The 26475-nt window shown below is 42.8% G+C and overlaps 1 protein-coding gene and 1 long non-coding RNA gene across 2 annotated transcripts; one reads left to right on the forward strand and one right to left on the reverse strand.

Moving 5' to 3' along the window:
* Window positions 1-10833: 10833 nt before the first annotated feature.
* CCDC112 (coiled-coil domain containing 112) lies at window positions 10834-20632 on the forward strand. Its single transcript, XM_061553736.1, has 13 exons — window positions 10834-10936; window positions 12031-12149; window positions 14317-14438; window positions 14731-14820; window positions 14934-15009; window positions 15409-15535; window positions 16295-16420; window positions 16564-16719; window positions 16979-17146; window positions 17420-17650; window positions 17888-17983; window positions 18753-18871; window positions 19210-20632. The coding sequence occupies exons 1-13, from the start codon at window positions 10838-10840 to the stop codon at window positions 19238-19240; spliced, it is 1560 nt and encodes a 519-aa protein (XP_061409720.1). The 5' UTR covers window positions 10834-10837; the 3' UTR covers window positions 19241-20632.
* Window positions 20352-25706, reverse strand: LOC133343836 (uncharacterized). The gene is made up of 3 exons (XR_009755285.1): window positions 25458-25706; window positions 24608-25220; window positions 20352-20451 (listed from the first exon to the last, which is right to left on the reverse strand). It is a non-coding gene; the product is annotated as an uncharacterized LOC133343836 (long non-coding RNA).
* Window positions 25707-26475: the final 769 nt, after the last annotated feature.

Below are 26475 nucleotides of genomic sequence, written 5' to 3' on the forward strand. Positions count from 1 at the left end.
TTTAATTAATAAAAGTAAAATTAAAATAAAAATCACGACGTTTCGGAGGCAACACAAGCTTCCGTCTTCAGGCTGTGACGGTTCCACCTGAAGACGGAAGCTTGTGTTGCCTCCGAAACGTGGTGATTTTTAATTTATTTTACTTTTATAAGAAAAAATTACCTTCGTGACTTTACCGAAATAACCTAAGAATATGGTGAATGCGTATTGGATTTAGATATAATTTGCCACGACTGTACAGTACTTTACTGTTACCCATGGCTGGGGTACACCATTGCCCTGGCAAATTAATATCACGTGATGCAAACGCCTGCCTACCTATTTGTAAAAGTTGGTGGCAGTGAGCGTTTCTTGTTTATGACAGTAGCATATTGAGAACTGCTAAGGCTATATCATTCATGTGTGCAGAGGAAGTTGACAATCTTGTAATTACATGTACCATAAAAAGTAGAGCAGAGAAAGAATTTTTTTTGCGATGCAACTTAATATAAAGTATTCGGAACTAGAATATATTTTTTTATTGTATATAAATCACCACACTCTCTTGTACAACTTTGTACAAAATAATCACCAATCACTGAAAAAGAAAAGGTGAATAATAACGGCCAGGCAAACAAAGTTCCTACCATATTGTAAATATCAGTAAACTTAGGGAGACCGTACACATGACTCATATGTCCATATTCTTTGGGTCTTTCAGTAAGGTCACGTAGATAGGTTCAAAAATAAATAACAAAAAACTTTCTTTGAACCTATCTACGTGACTTTACCGAAAGACCCAAATAATATGAATTCCTGCAGTCACGAAAGCTTTAAGTCATCATATGTCCATGCTAATCATTTTTGTAAAGCATTTAATCGCAAAACAAGCATGATAAATGTTTAAAAACACCACCACATTTATCATTAGCATTGCCTCAAGAGAAAAAAACAAATGCATAATAGGCTAACATTTTGATTAATGGCGAGACTTCTTCCATCTTTCAGTTGGAAGGACCATTCTTGAAATGTAATCACATAACAGTACGTATTTTTGTTTTATATATTTTCCTGTAATAGGTTATAATAGAAATTACAAAAATATATGTTTCAAACACTCATTTAATCTTGAGTTGCAGTTGTATTTAAATAACGTTTACACCTCAATTTGTGTTGGAATGCATTCATGACGAGCATAACAGTTTTTTTTATTTGTGTTTTGATAAAAGCCATCGTTTTTAGTGTTTAAAATATGCTTCTTTAGCAATTAAAGTTTACACCAGCCACACAACGCTGTCAGTAACGGTGAATATCCCTCTAGAATTATGCCATCAATGTCAGCACCGCACCAGCTGTCTATGCCATGCCCTCTTTGTAACCACATTTATGATGAGGAACTTTTCAAAATGTCCCATCTAAATATGAGGTATTGTGCGTATTGTTCGTTTCAACAAGAGTTCGCATTTCGATTTAAAGCTTTCGTGACTGCAGGGATTCATCTTCTTGGTTCTTTCGGTAAAGTCACGTAGAAGGGAAATAATAAAATAATTAAAATAAAACATATGTATAGTCTAAGGTATAGGGGGGTATATAGAAATGCAGTACATAATTAAATTTTGGGTTTGTCCATGGCAGTATATAGTACGGGGTAGATCCGTGTGATGTAAGGGAAAAAAAATTGCTGGAGGCATATTATATTTTTTGCGACATAGAATTGTAATGTATGACTTACTGTTAGTAGCTCAGCTTATTGGAAAGTATATTTAGTATATTGGTGATATTGATGTAGTTTATATTTTAGTTTTTTTACGTGGTGGTTTGGCTGCTGCAGCTCCTTACTATTAAAATTCCTTCCCTTTATTATTGCTAACCCTACCTCCTCCCTTTGTTGCTGCTAATCCTACATAATGCACGGGCATAATATGACTTTGAGACCCCCCCCCCCCACCTCCTACGCATTCCACAAGTAGTGACTAATCCTATATCTGCATTTACCATAAATATGCTAAATTCCTCTGTTGATATGCAAATTGCTTTGTCAAGGCGCCCTTCCTCCCCTAACCCAGCTAAAATATACGCTGCCAAGCTTGGTGCTGTCTTTCCGACAGACCTGTTCTTCACCTGAGGACGGCTGCTTGCGTTGTGGCCGAAACGTCGTGATAATTGTATTTTATTATGTTTTATTTTTATTATTTTATTATTTCCCTTCTATGTGACTGTACTGAAAGAACCAAGAAGAAGAGTTCGCATATTCATGTATACGTACACCACTACTGTGTAAATTTCACGTGAAACTAATAGACTTTTACAATATATTTTGAATAGGTACATTAACATGAAAGAAAATGAAAATGCATCATAGCATACCGCGTGAACAAAGGTTTAGAAAAACGAATCTGCAGCATGGGTAGATTGGACATCCTTATCCATTCTTTGAATTTCAAATTCTCTTCCTGTAAATAGCGAAATCCAAATGAGTTTCACTGGTTTTATTCGTATTAGAGAACATAAGGTTAAACCAAGTGAGTGTATTTTTCACATTTAATTTCCAATGCAGCACAACATTGAACCGAGTAGTCATAATATACACACACACTCTGGTGTACACCTAGTACAGTTTAATGTATATGGACTAGGGTTGCCCACCTTTTCGACACACAAAACCAGATATATTTCTAATTCAGCCCAGGTCTATCAAAAATGTGCAGTCTTTTTTGTAGCGAAGTTGAAGATAATGCCACCAGATATTCAAATTCAGAGACTGTTCGGGTCAAAGCCGGACAGGTGGCAACTCTAATCTATAGAGTAAGTGCAATCTATTGTACAAACTGTACACGCAATACTCTAATTATACAAGACAATACTATTTTGCAAGACATTACTGTATGTTTAATACTTTATTATTATCACCTTTCGACGAATGTAAATGGTATAATGCATGTGTGACAGTAGGGGGCACAGTAATGACATGCAACGAATACAACGCTTTTCTTACAAGGGCAATATTTTAAAGTAACATTGTATGGAATTTCAACATTTCTATCATACAATCTTCATCTCTAAGAAGAGTGTATAGGGAAAAACTCGTGCATATATTTGACCTCTGAGCAAAAAAAAATATTTAAAAAGATGAGGTCTTGTCTGTTATGGAAGCAATAAAATTAATGGCACATTTTAACAGTCATAGGGAGAGCCCTATAATTTGTCCATCAGTGTCTCGGGATTGCTACATAATTCCAGGTCTTACACCAAGCACATCCATGCAATGTTTTCCATCATGGATTCAGCTATGCATGCAATTAAGGACACACAGAATATATCTTTTAAAACGTGGATCCATGTATAGACAGATACATAATGTGCATGTCATCTCGTGCCTCGTCCAGATGGCGATAAGCTTGGACATACTGCTAAAACAGACACGACATGGGTTATTTTCAACAACTGCAATGCAAAGCAGTATTGATATACGTTTGTGCACATTCTTTTTTTATACATATACATTTTAATGACATTGTCACTGGGCTATGCAGTAAATAAGCAAATTGTCAAGTGTTCCATTTCATACCTAAAATGTAGGACATTGGTTATGTCACGTAGCATTTAAATTTATAATTCATTCTTGATTGATATTATTTGTTTACGCGTGTGAGACACATTCAGCCTCAAGCTGTTTTACAAGAATGACCCGTGGAGGACCTTGGTGAAATGAAGGAAGCTTCAGCAAATAAATCATAACATTGCAGGCAATGAGCAGCAAACGCATTGGGGGAAAACAACATTCAAGTGATGCACAATTAAGTGAATACTGGCAAGTAACACAGTAAACACCAACTCACGTAAGGGTTCGCTAACCACATGTGCAAGAAAAGGTATATCTTAAACCAAGGAAGGAATGTAAGATAAATTATAATGAACGAATATTTTCACATAGAACACCCTTCTGAAAGTATTTATGAAGTCTTAATGAAACTTTAAATGAGCGATATTGCATCTCAGTACAGATTTGTTGAGTGATTACGAAATCATAATTGTTTTTAAACCAAGGGAAATAAACTATCCATTGCTGATAATTGCCAGTGTGCCATCGACTGAGAAATGTAGATTAAAGACCTCGAGGTGACATCATTACTACGGGTATATGCAGTGCCAGATTATCCAAGTAGCAAAAGTAGCATATGCAAGTCCCCCCCCCTCCACCCCGCACTTTCAAAGGGCCCCGCGAAAAATGCTTTCAAGCTATCAATTCCGGTGCAGTGAATCTGCACTTGCTCTATCACTATAGTACTATACCGCCTTCAACTTTTATGAACGACTGGGTGTTTGAGGTTAGCGATTTGTCGTATTTTCTGGCCGTATAGCAAATAAAAAAATACAATTACTTTACTATGCCAGTAAAAAAAAATTTAATATTAGTTTTTTTTATATGGCCCCTTTGTAACATATGCTACAGACCCCGCACTAGCTTAGTCCGGCACTAGGTACATGAGAAAAGTTTTGCCGGCTGGATTTGTGCCTGCCTGGCTGGATTCCTGGTGCCCGGGCAGCCCACAGCTTTGAGCCGGGTTCACGCGTGCATTGGTTTCACGTCTGTCTACTGCCCGTCCACCCTCTCTCTATCCCAGTCGTGTATCTCACGCAAATGCGAGACGGTGGCGAGAGATAGAGGGAGGTGAGAGAGATGGAGGGAGGTGAGGGAGATGGAGGGAGGTGAGAGAGATGGAGGGAGGTGAGAGAGATGGAGGGAGGTGAGGGAGATAGAGGGAGGTGAGAGAGATGGAGGGAGGTGAGAGAGATGGAGGGAGGTGAGGGAGATGGAGGGAGGTGAGAGAGATGGAGGGAGGTGAGGGAGATGGAGGGAGGTGAGAGAGATGGAGGGAGGGAGATGGAGGGAGGTGAGAGATGGAGGGAGGTGAGAGAGATGGAGGGAGGTGAGAGAGATGGAGGGAGGTGAGAGAGATGGAGGGAGGTGAGGGAGATGGAGGGAGGTGAGAGAGATGGAGGGAGGTGAGGGAGATGGAGGGAGGTGAGAGAGATGGAGGGAGGTGATGGAGATGGAGGGAGGTGAGAGAGATAGAGGGAGGTGAGAGAGATGGAGGGAGGTGATGGAGATGGAGGGAGGTGAGGGAGATGGAGGGAGGTGAGAGAGATGGAGGGAGGTGAGGGAGATGGAGGGAGGTGAGGGAGATGGAGGGAGGTGAGAGAGATGGAGGGAGGTGAGGGAGATGGAGGGAGGTGAGGGAGATGGAGGGAGGTGAGAGAGATAGAGGGAGGTGAGAGAGATGGAGGGAGGTGAGAGAGATGGAGGGAGGTGAGAGAGATGGAGGGAGGTGAGAGAGATAGAGGGAGGTGAGAGAGATGGAGGGAGGTGAGAGAGATGGAGGGAGGTGAGGGAGAGATGGAGGGAGGTGAGGGAGATGGAGGGAGGTGAGAGAGATGGAGGGAGGTGAGAGAGATAGAGGGAGGTGAGAGAGATGGAGGGAGGTGAGGGAGATGGAGGGAGGTGAGGGAGATGGAGGGAGGTGAGAGAGATAGAGGGAGGTGAGAGAGATGGAGGGAGGTGAGAGAGATGGAGGGAGGTGAGGGAGATGGAGGGAGGTGAGAGAGATGGAGGGAGGTGAGGGAGATGGAGGGAGGTGAGGGAGATGGAGGGAGGTGAGGGAGATGGAGGGAGGTGAGAGAGATAGAGGGAGGTGATGGAGATGGAGGGAGGTGAGGGAGATGGAGGGAGGTGAGAGAGATAGAGGGAGGTGATGGAGATGGAGGGAGGTGAGGGAGATGGAGGGAGGTGAGAGAGATGGAGGGAGGTGAGAGAGATGGAGGGAGGTGAGGGAGATGGAGGGAGGTGAGGGAGATGGAGAGAGGTGAGAGAGATGGAGGGAGGTGAGAGAGATGGAGGGAGGTGAGGGAGATGGAGGGAGGTGAGGGAGATGGAGGGAGTGATGGAGATGGAGAGAGGTGAGGGAGATGGAGGGAGGTGAGGGAGATATAGGGAGGTGAGAGAGATGGAGGGAGGTGAGGGAGATGGAGGGAGGTGAGAGGGATGGAGGGAGGTGAGAGAGATGGAGGGAGGTGAGGGAGATAGAGGAGGTGAGGGAGATGGAGGGAGGTGAGGGAGATGGAGGGAGGTGAGAGAGATAGAGGGAGGTGAGGGAGATGGAGGGAGGTGAGAGAGATGGAGGGAGGTGAGGGAGATGGAGGGAGGTGAGAGAGATGGAGGGAGGTGAGAGAGATGGAGGGAGGGTGAGGGAGATAGAGGGAGGTGAGAGAGATGGAGGGAGGTGAGGGAGATGGAGGGAGGTGAGAGAGATGGAGGAGGTGAGAGAGATGGAGGGAGGGAGGGAGATAGAGGGAGGTGAGAGAGATGGAGGGAGGTGAGGGAGATGGAGGGAGGTGATGGAGATAGAGGGAGGTGAGAGAGATGGAGGAGGTGAGGGAGATGGAGGGAGGTGAGGAGATGGAGGGAGGTGATGGAGATAGAGGGAGGGTGAGAGAGATGGAGGGAGGTGAGGGAGATGGAGGGAGGTGAGAGAGATGGAGGGAGGTGAGGGAGATGGAGGGAGGTGAGAGAGATGGAGGGAGGTGAGAGAGATGGAGGGAGGTGAGGGAGATAGAGGGAGGTGAGGGAGATGGAGGGAGGTGAGGGAGATGGAGGGAGGTGAGAGAGATGGAGGGAGGTGAGGGAGATGGAGGGAGGTGAGAGAGATGGAGGGAGGTGAGGGAGATGGAGGGAGGTGAGAGAGATGGAGGGAGGTGAGGGAGATGGAGGGAGGTGAGAGAAATGGAGGGAGGTGAGGGAGATGGAGGGAGGTGAGAGAGATGGAGGGAGGTGAGGGAGATGGAGGGAGGTGAGAGAGATGGAGGGAGGTGAGAGAGATGGAGGGAGGTGAGGGAGATAGAGGGAGGTGAGGGAGATGGAGGGAGGTGAGAGAGATGGAGGGAGGTGAGGGAGATGGAGGGAGGTGAGAGAGATAGAGGGAGGTGAGAGAGATGGAGGGAGGTGAGAGAGATAGAGGGAGGTGAGGGAGATGGAGGTGAGGGAGATGGAGGGAGGTGAGAGAGATGGAGGGAGGTGAGGGAGATGGAGGGAGGTGGAGAGAGATGGAGGGAGGTGAGGGAGATGGAGGGAGGTGAGAGAGATGGAGGGAGGTGAGAGAGATGGAGGGAGGTGAGAGAGATAGAGGGAGGTGAGGGAGATGGAGGGAGGTGAGGGAGATGGAGGGAGGTGAGAGAGATGGAGGGAGGTGAGGGAGATGGAGGGAGGTGAGAGAGATGGAGGGAGGTGAGAGAGATAGAGGGAGGTGAGGGAGATGGAGGGAGGTGAGGGAGATGGAGGGAGGTGAGAGAGATGGAGGGAGGTGAGAGAGATGGAGGGAGGTGAGAGAGATAGAGGGAGGTGAGGGAGATGGAGGAAGGTGAGGGAGATGGAGGGAGGTGAGAGAGATGGAGGGAGGTGGAGAGAGATGGAGGGAGGTGAGGGAGATGGAGGGAGGTGAGAGAGATGGGGGGAGGTGAGGGAGATGGAGGGAGGTGAGGGAGATGGAGGGAGGTGAGGGAGATGGAGGGGAGGTGAGAGAGATAGAGGGAGGTGAGGGAGATGGAGGAGGGAGGGAGATGGAGGGAGGTGAGAGAGATAGAGGGAGGTGAGAGAGATAGAGGGAGGTGGGGAGATGGAGGGAGGTGAGAGAGATGGAGGGAGGTGAGAGAGATGGAGGGAGGTGAGAGAGATGGAGGATGGGTGAGGGAGATGGAGGGAGGTGAGGGAGATTGAGGGAGGTGAGGAGATTGAGGGAGGTGCGAGAGATGAATGGAGGGGTGAGAGAGATGGAGGGAGGTGAGGAGATGGAGGGAGGTGAGAGAGATGGAGGGAGGTGAGGGAGATGGAGGGAGGTGAGAGAGATGGAGGGAGGTGAGAGAGATGGAGGGAGGTGAGGAGATGGAGGGAGGTGAGAGAGATGGAGGGAGGTGAGGGAGATGGAGGGAGGTGAGGGAGATGGAGGGAGGTGAGGGAGATGGGAGGGAGGTGAGAGAGATGGAGGGAGGTGAGGAGATGGAGGGAGGTGAGGGAGATGGAGGGAGGTGAGAGAGATGGAGGGAGGTGAGAGAGATGGAGGGAGGTGAGAGAGATGGAGGGAGGGTGAGGGAGATGGAGGGAGGTGAGGGAGATGGAGGGAGGTGAGGAGAGATGGAGGGAGGTGAGAGAGATGGAGGGAGGTGAGGAGAGATGGAGGGAGGTGAGGGAGATGGAGGGAGGTGAGGGAGATGGCGGGAGGTGAGAGAGATGGAGGGAGGTGAGAGAGATAGAGGGAGGTGAGAGAGATGGAGGGAGGTGAGGGAGATAGGAGGAGGTGAGAGAGATGGAGGGAGGTGATGGAGATGGAGGGAGGTGAGGGAGATGGAGGGAGGTGAGGGAGATGGAGGAGGTGAGGGAGATGGAGGGAGGTGAGGAGCAGATGGAGGGAGGTGAGAGAGATGGAGGGAGGTGAGAGAGATGGAGGGAGGTGAGGAGATGGAGGGAGGTGAGAGAGATGGAGGGAGGTGAGGAGAGATGGAGGGAGGTGAGGAGATGGAGGGAGGTGAGGGAGATGGAGGGAGGTGAGAGAGATGGAGGGAGGTGAGGGAGATGGAGGGAGGTGAGGGAGATGGAGGGAGGTGAGAGGAGATGGAGGGAGGTGAGAGAGATGGAGGGAGGTGAGGAGATGGAGGGAGGTGAGGGAGATGGAGGGAGGTGAGGGAGATGGAGGGAGGTGAGGGAGATGGAGGGAGGTGAGGGAGATGGAGGGAGGTGAGGGAGATGGAGGGAGGTGAGGGAGATGGAGGGAGGTGAGGGAGATGGGGAGGTGAGGGAGATGAGGAGGTGAGGAGATGAGGGAGGTGAGAGAGATGGAGGGAGGTGATGGAGATGAGGGAGGTGAGAGAGATGGAGGGAGGGTGAGGAGATGGAGGGAGGTGAGAGAGATGGAGGGAGTGAGGGAGATGGAGGGAGGTGAGAGAGATGGAGGGAGGTGAGAGAGATGGAGGGAGGTGAGAGAGATGGAGGGAGGTGAGAGGAGATGGAGGGAGGTGAGGGAGATGGAGGGAGGTGAGGGAGATGGAGGGAGGTGAGAGAGATGGAGGGAGGTGAGAGAGATGGAGGGAGGTGAGGGAGATGGAGGGAGGTGAGGGAGATGGAGGGAGGTGAGGGAGATGGAGGGAAGGTGAGAGGAGATGGAGGGAGGTGAGGGAGATGGAGGGAGGTGAGGAGATGGAGGGAGGTGAGGAGATGGAGGGATGTGAGGAGAGATGGAGGGAGGTGAGGGAGATGGAGGGAGGTGATGGAGATGGAGGGAGGTGAGGGAGATGGAGGGAGGTGAGGGAGATGGAGGGAGGTGAGGGAGATGGAGGGAGGTGAGAGAGATGGAGGGAGGTGAGGGAGATGGAGGGAGGTGATGGAGATGGAGAGAGGTGAGGGAGATGGAGGGAGGTGAGGGAGATGGAGGGAGGTGAGGGAGATGGAGGGAGGTGAGAGAGATGGAGGGAGGTGAGGGAGATGGAGGGAGGTGAGGGAGATGGAGAGAGGTGAGAGAGATGGAGGGAGGTGAGAGAGATGGAGGGAGGTGAGGGAGATGGAGGGAGGTGAGGGCGATGGAGGGAGGTGAGAGAGATGGAGGGAGGTGATGAGATGGAGGGAGGTGAGAGAGATGGAGGGAGGTGAGGAGCTGAGGGAGGTGATGGAGATGGAGGGAGGTGAGGGAGATGGAGGGAGGTGAGAGAGATGGAGGGATGGTGAGGGAGATGGAGGGAGGTGATGGAGATGGAGGGAGGTGAGGGAGATGGAGGGAGGTGAGAGAGATGGAGGGAGTGAGAGAGATGGAGGGAGGTGAGAGAGATCGAGGGAGGTGAGGAGATGGAGGGAGGTGAGGAGATGGAGGGAGGTGAGAGAGATGGAGGGAGGTGAGGAGATGGAGGGAGGTGAGGGAGATGGAGGGAGGTGAGGGAGATGGAGGGAGGTGAGAGAGATGGAGGGAGGTGAGAGAGATGGAGGGAGGTGAGGGAGATGGAGGGAGGTGAGGGAGATGGAGGGAGAGACGGTGAGGAGAGGGGCAGGGGAGAGAGTGAAAGAGGCATGAAACGGAGAGGAGAGAACAAAACGGAAAAAGGAGAGTGAGGTTGAGCGACATGCAGTGGGAAGGAGGATCAGGGAGGCAAGATTGAGACAGGGAAGGGAGATGTGGGAATCAGGGAAGATTGCGTGTCTCTCTCCCCGTGGTCGCGTGGGTTTTTCTCCGGGTCCCACAGTTTCTCCCCTTTCACATTTCGAATCGACACGCGGTTTGGGTATTTGGCTGCTAAACATTTCCACGTGATAAGCCGCTTCATTCGGGCTATCATTTGTGGCTGGCTCGCTTCTGAAAAAGGAGCCAGTAGCACAGTGGATCTTACCTGCTCAGATTAATTTTTTTTTATTTTGTATATATAATTCTAGATTTGAAGCTTTCGTGACTGCAATGATTCATATTCTTAGGTTTTTTCGGTAAAGTCACGTAGGTCAAAAAACATTAAAAAGTAAAATAATAATAAAATAAAATAATAAAATAATAATTACCGAAAAAACTTAAGAATTTGTATATATAATTATTTTATTTTAAAGTGATGTATTTACCTTTCCTACACTCTGCACTGCTATTGTGTATTTTTTTTCGTATTGTTGTTATAATATAACGTTCCGACCTGCCCCCCCTCCCCCCACCCCTTACTGGACATCCGTGTGTACAAAGAGCTTTACAGCTCATCGGATTCCTCCAATCTCCAATGAAACATCCTGGCACTTGATGACTCATCACTCGGTGGCTGTGGCAGGGCCGTGACCCGGATGTTGATGGCCCCGTCGCCATGGAGACGCCGAGGCCTAGCGACACCGTTGAGGCGTTGCTCTCCTACAGCGGCCGAAGCAAGTTGTATTGTTGTTGTTGTTCTGGTACTGTTTCTCATTCATTTATCATGATTGTTGTACTACTGCTATTGTTTATTATGAATAACATTTGCTGATTGCAGTTGTTATTCAGTACCGTTGCCATGATGCGTGTTACTGTAAATGCATTCTGCTGTTTGCCGATTTTTTATATTTCTCCTATTCGTCAATATATATATAACTTGTTGTTTTTGACAATGTGCCACCGACAGTAGTTGCTTCCTTACCCTTCGCCACGCTTGCATTGCTATTATCCACTGCTGATGCAAGTCATTAGCTGCGACTCCTGCTGATATTGACGTTCTCTCTTTCCAAAGCTGGTGATGCTTCTCATTTAACGCTTAACTACTACTCATGCTGCTGTTTAACTCTTCCCGAGGATTAATTGCACCTGCTGCTGCTACCCGCTGATTAAGATCACCTTCACGTGCAAGTGATGAATAACGAACCATAACCCAATGATAATTGGTTTTTTACCCTTTTATCTGGCAACAAAACTGACACCTTTTTTACATTGACCACAATACCTGCAGTCGGAATGCAAACAAAAAACACAACTCTGATAATGTATGCACTGTCCCTGAAATTGATTGGTCCTTTTGGCGTCATCTGGTCCAACACCATGTGAGACTAGGCTCTAAAGAACGCTGTCTCGAGTGTGGACCAATCAATTTCAAGGACAGTGCATACATTATTAGAGTTGTGTTTTTTTTAGCATTCCGACTGCAGATATTGTGGTCAATGCAAACATGACTCCATGTTAAAAAAGGTGTCCGTTTTGTTGCCAAATAAAAGGGTAAAAAACCAATTATATTTTGTTACTGGCAAATGAGGTTCCAATGACATAACCCAATGCTCTTTGGTTATTTCGGTAAAGTCACGTAGGTACAAAATAAATTAAATCACGACGTTTCGGGCGCAACACAAGTGCCCGCCATCAGGTGGAAACAACCACAGCAATAAACAATTGCTGAAGTGGGCAAAAAAACAACAACTTCAAATTTAGACATACCCCAATGCTTACTTGCTCTTCCTGATGATAATGACTTAGCGACTGTTACAGTGCTGCAGATGATGATTCACAATGTCTCCTGCTGCAGATTAGCCACCGCCTGCTGCTGCTGCTGCTCACTGGGCAGGCGATGCACGCAGCTGCACGGACGGAGCGGCCAGGCAACCCGGGCGCCTGGATCCGAGATGGACAGTCGCTGCGGGCACAGTTCCGTATTGCATTCTTATTCTTATTATGTTAATTTGTCGAATGCTGTTTTTCTTTTCTTTTTTCACCAAAACACTTTTACTTAAATGTGTTTTGAGATTCGGGCACTCTTTAAATGTTAGTTCACATCTTGCCACGGTGGCGAGATAGAATGGGCGCTATCTAAATCCGAAATAGAATAGAATGTTAACTATCTCGCCTGGTATACATGAGGTCCGCGAGTTCGGTCCTCATCCTGACGCCTGCGCAATATCTGGAGTTTGCATGTTCTCGTGGTCGCGTGGATTTTCCTCCTGGGTCCGGATTTTCCCTACACGTTTAGAAACATGCCTTCAGAGTATGTGGCTGCTGTAAATGTCCATGTGATAAGCCACTATTTTGAGCTAGTATTTGTGGACTGTTCGTTTCTGAAAAATAACTATATAGCTCAGTGGGCCTTACCTGGTAAAATACAAAATAATTGTTACGTTTTATTAAAATGGTAATTATTAAAAAAAAGCCTCATTGAGTTCAAAGACACTTTCAGGAGTGTCCTACATTGGTATTTTGTTGCTGTTAACATGAATGAGTGTATGGCAAGTACCACTTTGTGGGAAGTTAACAGGTTGGACTGTTCTCCACCATATGTGGAATTTCCAGGCACTCGAGGCTATAAACAGATGATCACCATCCCATGTCTAAAACGGATAAACAAATTAAATACCTTTGGTAATACTGTACTTCAACTTTCTTGACATGACGGTATTTTGTATGTAGATATAAGGTATTAATATACAGCAGCATTGATAGGCTGCTCAGCCGTCCATACATTGTTATAGTCAAGTAAAAATACAGTATGTTGGTGCAAAATTTAAACCCAGTGGCAACTAAGTGATGGGCTATGTAGCCTCATAGTTACCAATTCTATTTAGCGGTTAACATTTGTTTGAAGTTTGTTTTACGTTTGTGTCGTTGCTCCCTCAGTCTTTGTGTAGTGACTGACTCAGAGACACTAAGAGTAGGAGGCACTCTGTTTATTAACACAGCCTAACTGTTAACACTTGGTAACTACAGTTCCCAGTCAGGACAGCTGGTAGACTGCCTGACTGGCGACTCCGAGATGGCGAATACGGAGATGACGGTGAAGACTCCAGCAGCACGATGGGATCTCACTCCAAACGACAGCCCTGAGGTCCCTCCCGGGGCCCCTCTTTTACTGTCAGCGTGGCCTGGTTCTGCCCTCGGCCACGCCCCCTTCTGGAACCTACTAGCGGGTTCTCGATATGTCCCTCCGTCACCTTTCCCCTAGATCCCTGTCTGGTCTATCACGTGGCCTTCTGTCAGTCAGGGCTGCTGTAAGCTGCAGATCCTCTTCCCTGCCAGCAGCCAGCGCTATGCTGCTACATGACCGATTCTATGTCACTACATATGTGCAGTGACATAAATGAAGTCACTATGGCGTTTAGCGCCAGCTACCGTCACCATAGTGGAGCTGTGTGTCTTGGGCCTCTCTCGGGCACCAGAGTGGATATGCAATGGAAGCAGGCCCGAAGGGGCATAGTCCTGGTGACAGTGAGAGAGAGGTCGAGTGAGGACATGACAGTTTGGGTGACCCCGAGAAGGCACGTGACCGGACGAGGTGGCAAGGGGGGCCCAAAAGGAGGGGAGAGGGACACGTGATGTAGTGAGTCTTTGGGAAGGATCTGGAAAGGGACGTGGCCAAGGACGGAGCCTAGCCATGCCGCGACCCATAAAGGCCGAGCCTCGATCCAGGCTTTCTTCTGGAATCAACCCGCCGTGCTACGGTCTTCGCTCTTCCCTCTCGGTCGTCACATTCGACATCGTGTGTCAGGCAGTACTTCACTGACCTGACCCGTTTATATAGTGACCTTGTTGAGGTCTAGCTCCGTGGTAGTTACCACATAGTTATCCCGAGTGTTTATGTAGTTTATGTAGTTACCCTGTTGGGGTGTGTAATAATAGTATTGCCTCCAAAGTACAAGTGTCTGCCTCCGTGGAACCCACTACATATGTATACCTACTCGAAACAAGGTCATGACAAGGCTGCTCTACAGTATTGTTTTATGTCCCATGAAATAACTTACTACAATAGGCAAGTGTTGAGTCATGTATGGTCAATGTGTGATTATTGATAATCCATTGTGTGCTGTTGGTGGTGGCTTTATAGGATTAATGCCTTGGAGAAAGAAAAGCGCATACAATTTTACAGTAAGAAGAGTGAGTTGAAGCATGACCTCGGAGTATTGGAGGAGTATGAGCTCAAATTACTAAATGATAGGAAATCTGAAGGTATGACATGAATATGCAGAAATGTATTTCGAATGCATAGCACATTGATGTGTCGAAGCTCATACTGACAGTCTTTTCATGAATTTACTTTGTATTGCCAACGCATTTTCGTATGTGAAAGTATTAGTTTAATAGTAAACATGCTGGTGAATTGCATCTTTACTGTACTGGAAAAATAAGTTGTGTATAGGGCAACATGATTTCTGATATGCTGCAGAAAATTCATGACTGATATTTCCTATAATTATTGTTTTGCTGTATTGCAATACTCATTTCATTGTTGTCTTGACAGAACTGAAGTTGCAGCAGCAATTAAACAAATTAAAAACTTGTGTGCGCTTGTTTCAAAAAGAACTAAAGGATGTTGCGCAGAACTCAGAATGTGAGTATACTTATTTTGGTCTGTTTTGCTTTAAACCTTACGCATTTTGTCTTACTGTCGTGTGAATTACATACAAGTTAAAATACATGACTGGAAATGAAAATGTTTTTTAGTTGTCAACAAGCTCAAGGGGACCATGGAGGAGGTTGAAAGAACCATCAGCTTCTTTAAAGAACAACAAAGAGAACTGTACGTATACAGTGCGTGTGCTTTTTAGATGTGTGAATTGAGCTACAGGTAGGTTATAATGTAATGCAACATTAATAACAATGTTACCTCTAGTTTAAAAACGTCAGTGGTAACTTTTTTAATCCCCATAAATACTTGAAACATGTACTGTCAAACTCTTTTTATGTTACCTTCATGTTTATACAGTATTTTGGTCATGAAAATTATCTCTTTTAGAACATACCTTACATAGAGAAATGAATGTGATACTTTTAACACAATTTTTTTGTTAAAATTGTTGAATGTCACGTTGTGAGTTACGATGCTGTTTTGACTTTGCATCCATGTGCGTGTATTGCTCATAGGCACTCATTTAAAGTGCAATTAAGGAAATGTGCCTGTTTTCGTGAAAATATGCAGCTATGAGCATCTAATGAAAGATGAGAAGATGACAAGTCAGGAGATTGGTGCTTTGGAGAAGAAAATTGAATCCTGGTCCCAGGGGTCATCTAATCCCAGGATAACAAAATCTGCTGTTGCTGCTAAGGTCTCTGCATTGCAGACACATTTTAGAGACTTATTGAAATATATGTATTTTGAAATGCAGACAATATTAACTTTTACAGCTTGCGATATATTTTTACCGAATCTCAATGCTATTTCTACATACTTGTGTAGTTTTATTCTGCATTTGGTCACTAAGCTATAATATGTTTAATCGTTATGTAGTGTGATAACAGGGGCAATTACATATATATTGATTGCAACAGAAAAAAACGTATTTTGTTGTACATTTTGTTAACTCAGGAAAGGAAATAAAATAGTACATCACTGCTTTATGGTCCTATGCATAAGCTAATTTCATTTCTCAATCTCCAGAGTCATCGGCCTTTTGGGTGTGTTTTTTCCTTTGCCAATCTATTACCAGTCTCATCCATCGGCTGTCTGCACCTTATAGCATTGTGTCTTGCCCATGCTCACATGCTTCATGAACAGTCAACGTGATATCTATAATGTGTGTGTGTTCTCTGATCCATATGTTTCAATGCTGTTTTTTATTTGCAATATCTCGATGCTTTACAAACGTTTCAGCTTTTGTTCCATGTACATTAATGATCAGAGTCCATATTTCCAATCCGTGTTATTAACAGGTTGCATGCCAGCATGTACAATTATATAAATAAATTAATTATATTTCGACATTCTATTATTTGTATTGAATGTTGCTCAATAAGTTTAAAGAATTACATGTTTTTGGTGTTAAGTTACCCTTCTGATTATTATTTTACTGAAATGTGATGCACAGGTGCCTTTATCCAAAACCATTGAGGATGACCTGCCAGCAGAGGTGGTGGCCTTTGAGAAGTTCCTGCAGCAGAGTGGAGGTCGACAGGGTGGGTGGGACGACTATGACCATCAAAACTTTTTGAAGGTACAATAGTTTTTAGTAACTTTTAGTCATGACACCTCTCGCCCCATGTGTTGCATCGTCAGCAATAGATTTTGGTTTCCAAGAGGTTTTCAGGTATGGGTATATTCTGCTTTCCAGTCTGGATATAACAACTATTTCTTTAGGTGCGGACAAGGCACAAGGGGAACTTGCTGTTTATAGAGGAGGCCTTACATTATCTCCCTGGACGGACACGTGAAGATGTGGAACAGCATGAGACCTGGTACAAGGAGTTCCTCGACCTGGAAGATGAAAAAAAGGAAGCAATTTCTCGTTGGAAGGTACATGATACTATTATATGCTTACTCATGGATTATGGGTATTATTTTGTCACTTAATTTTTTTAGTGATTAGTTTTATCGTCAAATGAAGTACTCTATTGAGTGCCAGTTATACATTGTAACATGTGCCGTACATTCATGAAACATGTCCATTTGTTAATAAAAGGCTTAAAATACAAAACCTAATTTAAAAGGCTATGACTTTAAACTATACGTAGTGAATCAATCACATCATCATTGCTCGTCTCAAAATCCCAAGTTATGCAGGGAGCGCGAGCGAGCAGAGAAACTTGCCAAGCAAGAGAAAAGTTCAGAGGGGCAAGATGCAGAGAAAAAGGACCAGGAGGAGGCTTTGTTACAGAAGCTGAAGCAGGAACAATTCCAGAAACGTGAAAAGATTAATGCCTGGAAAGCCCAGCAAGAAAAGGTAAAAGCCAACACCTGCAATTATGAAGTATAACGGGGCTGCAAAATTCTAAATATTAAACTGAGTACTTTACAGACATGGTTATTGGTGAAAGTAATGTGATCGGAAGTATTATTGATTCATATATTGAGTTTGTGTGAGCTCTCAACAAGGCACTGTTTAACACAGTGTGTCATTAAGTTCTAGATTTATAAGCGTGTGGATTGATTTACACACCAGAAGATGCACCTTTTCGTCATGCACATGCTAAATCTGCATTATTGGGATGTGCAGGCTCGGGCAGATGAGGAGAAGCGGCGGCAGCATGAGGAGGAAGAGCGTGCGCGACACAGGGAACGTGAGACGCAGCGCCAGGCTGAGCTTCGAGTCATTGCCGGGGAGCATGTGCGGCGGAAACGGCAGCTGAAGGAGCAGCGACGGCGAGACGAAGAGCTCCGGGCGCAGGCCGAGCGGGAGGACAAGGCTCGTCTGGCCGCACAAGAGATCCAGCGTTTCCAGGAACGAGTGGGTGATTTTGCAATTCCTCCTTAATTTTTTTATTCAAGAGGTTCCTGATGTGTTTAAAACCAAGCATGAATCCGTGTTAATGTTTATGACGGAAATCCAGGAAAACAACATGTAAAGTTTATTTTGTAAAATAAATAAAATCTACGTAGATTTAGATAAAATATAAAGAGTGGTGTTTTGTCACGCTGCATATGAGTTTAAGATAATGTATACAGTACCTGCGTGTGATTATAGGATCAGGAGAAGGTTGAAAGCAAACTTCTGGAGAAGAAAGCCAAAGAGCAAGAAGACATTGAACGAGACAGGCGTCTTGCTAAACTGAAACAACAGGTTTGCCTTTGCGGATGTGGACTGTTATATACTTTATGATGAATAGTTTTTGTTGGATTTGTACTTAAATTTTACAATAAATTGTAAGGAAGTTAGAGGTTAGGCTATATTATACATTGGTTCTATCCATTCGTTTGTACATTGCAGAAACTTAATGAAATAATTCAAGTGGAGGCTATGAACATTTTAAACGGCTATAGAGTAAAACCTCTTGAAGCCATGCTTATTGGGGGGAGAGCATTCTGGTTATGGAGGATGTCCGGCATCCAGCATATAATAAATAATGCATAATTACACAGTTACATTATAGTTACACATAATTATCACCGAGTTTATTTAATGGAATTAAATAACTAAAAAAGTATTTACAACTTAATATTTACAGTTTGAAAACATTAAACTATAACAGTTTAATTATAGTATCTTATCATTATGGTAAGTCAGTTCATTACTAGATTAATGCCTTGCATATTGTGTTGGTTTTGAGGATTGTTTGACCATACACCACGTTGAAGGGAGGGCTCAGGAATCGTTTTCGGTGTTTCTACCCATTGAAATTAGCCATGGATGGCAATCCAACTTGGGTTGCTGCCCCAATTGTGAAATAACATGCACTGATTAATTATGCATCTGGCATAATGCATGGTTATAGAGTGAGTGTTTTATTTGATTTAGTTCACAGTACAATATATCTGGGCAATGTCTCTTAAAATGGCAAGTGTTCGTGCTCTTGCTGAAGCACGCGCATCTGGATGATGTTCCGGAACAGGTGGATGTGCACGTAGAAAGGGACCCCAGCAGACTCTTGAAGCTCACTAAGGGTTGGCTGGAAAGAACCAAACATATTGGGCCTTCTGGGGGAGGTCCACTTTTAACAATCCCTCACAGGTATGGACCATGTACAAATATAGTGTAATTAATTTCACTTGTCAGATGTGAGTTAATGGAGTGAATTGTTAGCATGTAGCTTTGTTTCATAGGAGTAACTAAATCTAAATCTGCATGCCAAAGTTGATCATATAAATGCTCAGCTAATACTTTTGGTATATGTCATAGTTGCACATGATGATGTGTTAATAAGTGTACACTGTACATTAGTTATGTAGATAAGCATAGTTAAATCAATGTAAATATTAATATATGTATTTCCATTATATCATTATTAGTTAAATTGTAATTGTATGACCTGCTTTATTTAAATTATAAAATACAGTCTTTCTTTGCAGAGCCGTTCCTGACTGGAGACAAGGACTCTAATTTTCACCATAGTGGAGGTTTGTTCAGGCAGTACATTGTGTTAACAATAATCTATTATATTAAACAAGGTTGACCACAGTAGGTTTACCACAGTAGTGTCTGCTAAACCTGTTGTTTGAAACAAATATTGTGAAATATTTTGAGGTGCTAACTTTAGCAATTCGAGGCGATGAATAATGCAATCAGATTTAATCACTGGCTTCCAAACATGATCGAGTATTTTTCTATATCAAGAATCGATTGTACAACTTGAAAGGAGGTTTTCATTATCCTCGTGTAAAATGTTTCTACAGAGTTTAACATTGTAATATTTGCGTCAATTGTGTAACGGTAAATAACATACAGTCATTGATTAAATCAGTTTTGCCTCCGTTTTTTTTTAAATAAGAGTAAGTGCAGAGTCATGGCATGATTGGGGTATTAAAATTTTGAGTAAACATTCAGTAAACAGGTCGACAAACTGTGTACCACCAGCTAATTATGCTACACTGATGATTTCCAGTTATTCCATCTGGTACTGGAGCTATCCTTTTTCATATTGAAAATGGCAGTGGTTGTTCCCGCATGTGTGATATCTGTAAATCATGTGAAAAACTATCCTTCACCTGTGGAGTTTGAATTTGCTGTAGGGACGAGCGTAAAATAACACGATGTTATATGATTCTTTGTCGAAATAATGTTTCATTATTTTTATGTATTTCTTGGCTGTGAGCTCCCGCAGATGTTATTCTCCCTTATTCCTCTCTCCGATGCCAAATTAACCAACCATCCTGTCGTCCCTCTTACCTACCCTGGTATTGAAGTGCCTCATTTCCTATGGTGCAGTGTGTTTTGATGTCATTTAGATGTTGGTTAATCTCTTCATACATGTAGGCTACTGATACATATTGATGGCTTGTTGTTGGAGCATACATTTGAATGACTTAACGTGTATTCATTAGAGAGTCTTAACTTACATTTGGCAATTCTATCACTTGAAATACTTTTGAATCCTAAAATCCTGTACTTTATTCCTGCAGTAAATAGATTCAGGATTTTTTTCTGTGTTTCCTATTATCTTATAAACTGATCTCACAGTGATTATTGTTGCTCTCTGATGTGTTTTATGGTTGTACCTTGTGTTCTTTTGCATTCTCTCCCACCTTTCCCTCCACATATTGCGAACTTCTTCAATAATTGAATTGAGCAGCTCACATTGACATTGTCATTACCTGTAGAGGGAGACAAAGTCACTGGGTTGTTAGACTTACTTGAACATGCTGTCATTTACTAACCATATTTAGATCAGGAATTGTTGGTTAAACATTAATTGTGCATATTAGGAGCCTGCAATTAAAAGTGCGATTTATGCATGTTTTAAAAGTTTAATGTTTTATATATTTTTTAATAAAGTGGCATGAAATGCATCAATTAAAAAATGTTTGAATTTTTTTTTGCAGGAAACTAAAATTATTATGTTATATTTAGCACAAAGTGCCACATCGAGTTTTTTATTAACACATTTTTGTAATATTTTTTCGTTCAAGTGTATATGATCTAAAAAACACAAATTTTGAATCTTCATATTCAAACGAAAAAATTACCAGTGCTCATGAACCAACCACTTTGGAATGCTGTACACATGTTTATTTTTTTAGGTGAGTAAAAATAATTGATTAAAAACGTCTTGGGAATAATATTCTGCCACAACATAGTGTCAAATCAAATCCTGCAAAAACGTGTCGGATTTAAAATAACTATCGGACCTCAAGGCTGATGAGGTACGCAAAGTACTACCTTTAAAAAACGGAAAGGACAATATTTCCCGTGCATCTCGACACACAAACAACTTGACATTTATGCGAATCAATTATATATTGAATTTATTGTGGGAATGTATTCTTTGCCAATGTATCGTGGAAAAACAGTGAAATTTATTTGGCCATTTTATGCTGAAAATTGGCAAAAAGCTTTTCATAATGCCCTAGTCAGGACCCATGTGCCAAACAAGTTTACCACAATGTTAATGCAACAATTGGATATCGGAGGGAATAAAAGATCCACACATTATTAAAAACTATTTTAGAATAACTGTTTTACACATCTGATAACTCATAATAAGCTCCATTTGTGTTTTTACACAGTGTCTTTAATGTTTGTTTATGTTTGAAAAATGCCTTTAAAATCAGGCAGCATGTCCTATCGAAGACAGAAATATTTTTGGAGATCAACTTTAGTCAGTGCAGATTCAGATCTCATGACATTTTGAACACTTAAAATAGCATGAATAAATGTGTGCACCAGGGATAAGAGGTAAAGTATAATTTGTACTTTTGGTAACGTATTCACTTCTCATTTTTTATTATTTATCTAAATGGAAAACATCGTGTAGATTTCATGTTTTAATTGATCGACGTTTGTAAACAAACGTATTGAACGTAAATGAACGTTAGAAAATAACACTACAAACAACTCAACAGATTTGTCAATAACACTGCCTTAAAATAAAAAGGATATAATCGGTGACGTTTAGGGAAATGGCCCTTCTTCATCACACATAGGCCAGATAAGTACAAAGTGGAACAAAGTGCCAGCACTTAGTATCTTTTCATGTAAAATTTTAAAAGTTAGTTATTTGTAATGATAAAATTATGATTGCACATTTTACCTACGTAATGTAAAACTGTAATCGGAAAATAATTCACTGAATGTGAGGACAATTGAGCAAGCTAATTGTGTATACATTAGCAATTTTAACCACATACATTTTCTATTTATGATATTAACATTAAAACAATGGGCACTGTTTACAATGAATTGCCAATTTGTTGCCAAGTTTTACAATTATACCCAAGTGTATTTTATTCATAAATAAACGTTTCAGCACAAAATATGTCATAGATTATGTAAAAAAAAGTTTTATGTATAACATTTAGCGTTACAAACCCAAGTATATGATTTATGGTGAGAATATAGAGATTAGGTAGCTAATCTTACAGAAATGTGTCCATGCAACTAAAGGCATACAAGATAATTGGAGGGATTACAACTATTGTAAGGAATGGACAAAATATGATTTATAGTTCCAATATGTTACAGTTAAAAAAGCAATAAAACTTTTCAGATAATAGCTATGCAATAAAACCAATCAGTTCTAAAGAGAATGTGTAATTAAAAATATGCGATGATTGAATATATTTTAGAACGCGTTTGGTTTTCCCAAACTTCTTGGTTCTTTCGGTAAAGTCACGTAGAAGGGAAGTAATACAATAATAAAATTAAACATAATAAAACAAGTTTTTATTTTTATTATTTTATTACTTCCCTTCTACGTGACTTTACCGAAAGAACCAAGAAGATGAATCCCTGCAGTCACGAAATCTTTAAATCGAAATTTCCCAAACTTGTAACATATTGGTCATCTGATGACCAGTAATATACATAAAAAGTGTTATTTGGCCCAAATAAACAATAGTTTTATATAATTCAAATTTGTATAAATAGTCAATTTAACATGTATGCTTTCGCGACCAATATCTATAATAGAGGGGTTTTTATGGTGTTAGATTGCGTGAATATAAGTGTGTCATAATTGGTTCTTTACCCTTCTATCTGGCAACAAAACTGACACCTTTTTGCAAGGAGTCATGTTTGCATAGACCGCAATACCTGCAGTCATAATACAAACAAAAGAACATAACTCTGATAATGTGCACTGTCCTTGAAGTTGATTGGTCCACACCCGAGACAGCTTTCCTTCGAGCCTAGTCTCATTATGACTGCAGGTATTGCGGTCTATGCAAACATGACTCCTTGCAAAAAGGTGTCAGTTTTGTTGCCAGATAGAAGGGTAAAGAACCAATTATCATATTTTTACTGGCAAATGAGGTCCCCATAGTATAAGTGTGTCGTTAAACCCGCCACCACCCGACGGCTAATTCGTAAGGTTTGTCACGTACGCATACTTTGTAAATGGTGTTGGGTTCACTCTCCAACACACGGGTGTGCTGAACTAGTAACGAATTGGCATGTTCTATTTACCTGACAAACCTTACTAATGGTGGATTTAACGACATTTATATTTACGCGATCTAACCCAAAAAAAACCCTCTTAAGGAAAATGGTTAAATACTTGAAGGTGCAGTACATATAACAAATATATATTTTTTGTGCTCATTGTCCTTATTGCAATTTGGGTAGTGATGTTAGATAAACAATAGCTTTGGCACAGTATCTAGTCCTTAAACGTATGCTAAATGAACAGATGAAGCAATGGGTTTTGAAGACTACTATTGCATGAAATTTCTGTTTAGTCGCCCATCAATACATTACATTAAAAATAATGAGCTTCAAGAACATATAGGAATAGAGTATAATTGTTGGCATATGGCATGTGCTTTTATATTTAATTATAAAATGTATGTTTTAAAACCACATCACAGCAGGAAAAATGGATGTATACCTATTTTCAGGGTTTTTTTCCACAACATTACATAGTAATTTAAACTGGTTAGATCCCTTTGAACTTTAAGCTTCAATGCAAAAGAAGCTTCATGAACATTTTAAAATGTTTGGCCAGGCAAGTTAAATGGGCGTGTCATATTGTATTTCCTGCTTTTGATATAAACCAAAACTGACATTTAATAAGGCCCTTTATAAGTCACCCATATGGTTCAAAACAAGTTATACACAATATATATTTTCAGCATTAAAGAAAGGGAGATAAAAAAAAAGTTAAAACGATACTTTAGTATTCGCATATATCGAATGTAATAACACGATGTAACACAATTTTTGTTCCTGGGTAGTAAGTGTTATTTCGTAATTGCTTATGGCTAAAAAGTATAGAAAATGGGCTATTATTCCCCACAAACTTTGCTTTTGTTACCAGGACAGTGATATTTTGAAATTTACCTATTTTCAATGACAAAACGGGCGAATTTGTGTATTTTCGTTCACATAAAGTCAGAAAACAATATTAATCAAAATTAAAATTTATTTATACTAAAGTAATAGAAAAATTACTCCAAAAGATTTAGAAGTGAGTAGTTTTTCGAGATTTACGATTATACTGTAAATCAGTTTCACGAAATAGCCCCCAAATGTAGTCTCCCATCATGTTCTAGTTATACTGTCCTTGGTAGCGGTGTTCAAAGTCCAGTATATCCTGGTGGAAGCGCTCGCCTTGCTCTTCCGATTACGCTCCCATGTCTGCTTGAATTTATCAAGATGAGCATCAAAGATATGGACTTTGAGGGACATTTTACAGCCCATTTTGCCGTAGTTCTTCACCAGTCTCAACCAGCTCCACATAGTTTTCGACCTTGTGATTGCCCTGGAAGCCACGAACCACTGCGACAAAGCTGTTCCGAGCCGCTTTCTCCTTACCAGTGAGCTTCTTGGGGAATTCATTGCACTCCAGGATCTTCTTTATCTGTGAAGACACTGGCTTTGACCTTTGCCTTGTGGCAGGGAAGAAGTCTTGAATATACTTGAAGGCTGCTGACTCCTTATCTACAGCACTGACATTGTTTCATAAGGCCCAATTTGATGTGCAGTGGTGGCATCAGCACCTTCCGGGGGTCCACCAGTGGCTCCCACTTGATGTTGTTCCTCCCCACAGAGAACTCGGTCCCACCTGTGGTAGTGCGCCTTGGTGTGGTGTATCTGCTGTCCCAAACGCAAAGATAGCAAGGAAACTTGGTAAAACCGCCTTGGAGACCCATCAGGATTGCCACAATTTTAAGTCTTTGATGACCTCCCAGCCATACTCATCATACTTCAAGGCATCCAGCAAAGTATTGGTGCTGTTGTAATCCTCTTCCAAACACGGCTGTTCTCTCTCCGGAGGAGTGGGTACGGGGAGCTCATGGCAGTGTGACACCGGGGCGATGGATGAAGGAAAGTCCGGATACGTGATGGCAGGTGCATTCTTGCTAGTCCGACGTTTGGAAGGGTCCACCATGCAGAAGTAGTAGTTGCTTGAGTGGCAAGTGGGTTCCTGACAAATTTTTGGGATAGTGAACTTCATGGCTCTCTTTTCCCCTCTGTACCATCCTAAAAATTTGTTTTCACTCATGACTAATGTGTAAGATTATCGCAACATTTTTTATATATGATATCTTTTTTCAATAACATTGAAAATTGTATAACATTTTAAAATTAAAAACTTTTATAATTTAAAATATTGTAACAAATTTTATAACATACAATTCCGAGCAACAATTGTCTATCTTACCTTTCAGAGTTTTTTTGCATTGCTTGCAGGTGACATGAGGTGCCCAGGGTTTGTCTTGGTCCCCGATTGTCATGCCGAAATATGCCTTGTAGGCCTCACACATCTTAGCAGATGCTTCCACAGAGTACTTTTTCACTCTTGTCTTGATAAATTGGCTGCAGACATAGCAAAATGCGTCTGCCGGATGCTTACAGCCTCTTGATGCCATCTCAGAAAAATGCAGATATGTATCCACTTAGGCAGCTGGAACTAAACTGAACTGGTGGGCTTAAGACCCCTGTATTTATACTACTATTTATATTACGGGAAAGTTCTATAATGTTCTAGACGTTACTCCAAGTTTACTCAGCACTGAATCTATCTGGAATGTTCTGGAAAATAGGTAAATTTCTAAATGTCACTGTCCTGGTCACAAAAGCAAAGTTTGTGGGTAATAATAGCAATTTTTTGTACTTTTGAGGCATAAGCAAATCGGAAATAACACTTACTACCCAGGAACAAAAAAATAAAAAAAATGTTGTTACACATTGTAATTAACAGGTGGTTCTGCACAAAACTACCATAAGGTTGGTGGCCAAAGTTCAATGGGTATCTCAATACCTCTCAATAATTCTATGCTGATCTAAATAAACACTTCTCATCGAACTTGCAGTTAGTCTAACCAGGCTGACAAAGAGTTTTTGTGTAAGTGTAATGCGGGCGTAAACGACCTTCCGGATGTGACGTCACGGGGGGGAGGAGTTACGTCACGTCGGGGGTAAGGGTTCATGTCTTAAAGGGGAGAAACCGGAAGAGGAGGGGAGTGATTAGAGACTGGGCTAGAGTGAGGCCACGCAGGGCGAGGGCTGGGGGAGTGGCGAGATCGCCACACACACAGAGTACGGTCGGCACCGTCGGCCAGCGGTGACCGACCCCGGAGGAACGGGGAGCAGCGGTGAGACTGCAGCGAGAGCAGCCGGGGAGGCTGCACGAAGGGATCAGCAGCGGGGCTGCCTTGAAGGAGAGAGACAGCAGCGGT

The sequence above is a fragment of the Lethenteron reissneri genome, chromosome 18, assembly GCF_015708825.2.
Source record: "Lethenteron reissneri isolate LAM-NWPU_2019-01 chromosome 18, ASM1570882v1, whole genome shotgun sequence".
NCBI classification, from domain to species: Eukaryota; Metazoa; Chordata; class Hyperoartia; order Petromyzontiformes; family Petromyzontidae; genus Lethenteron; species Lethenteron reissneri.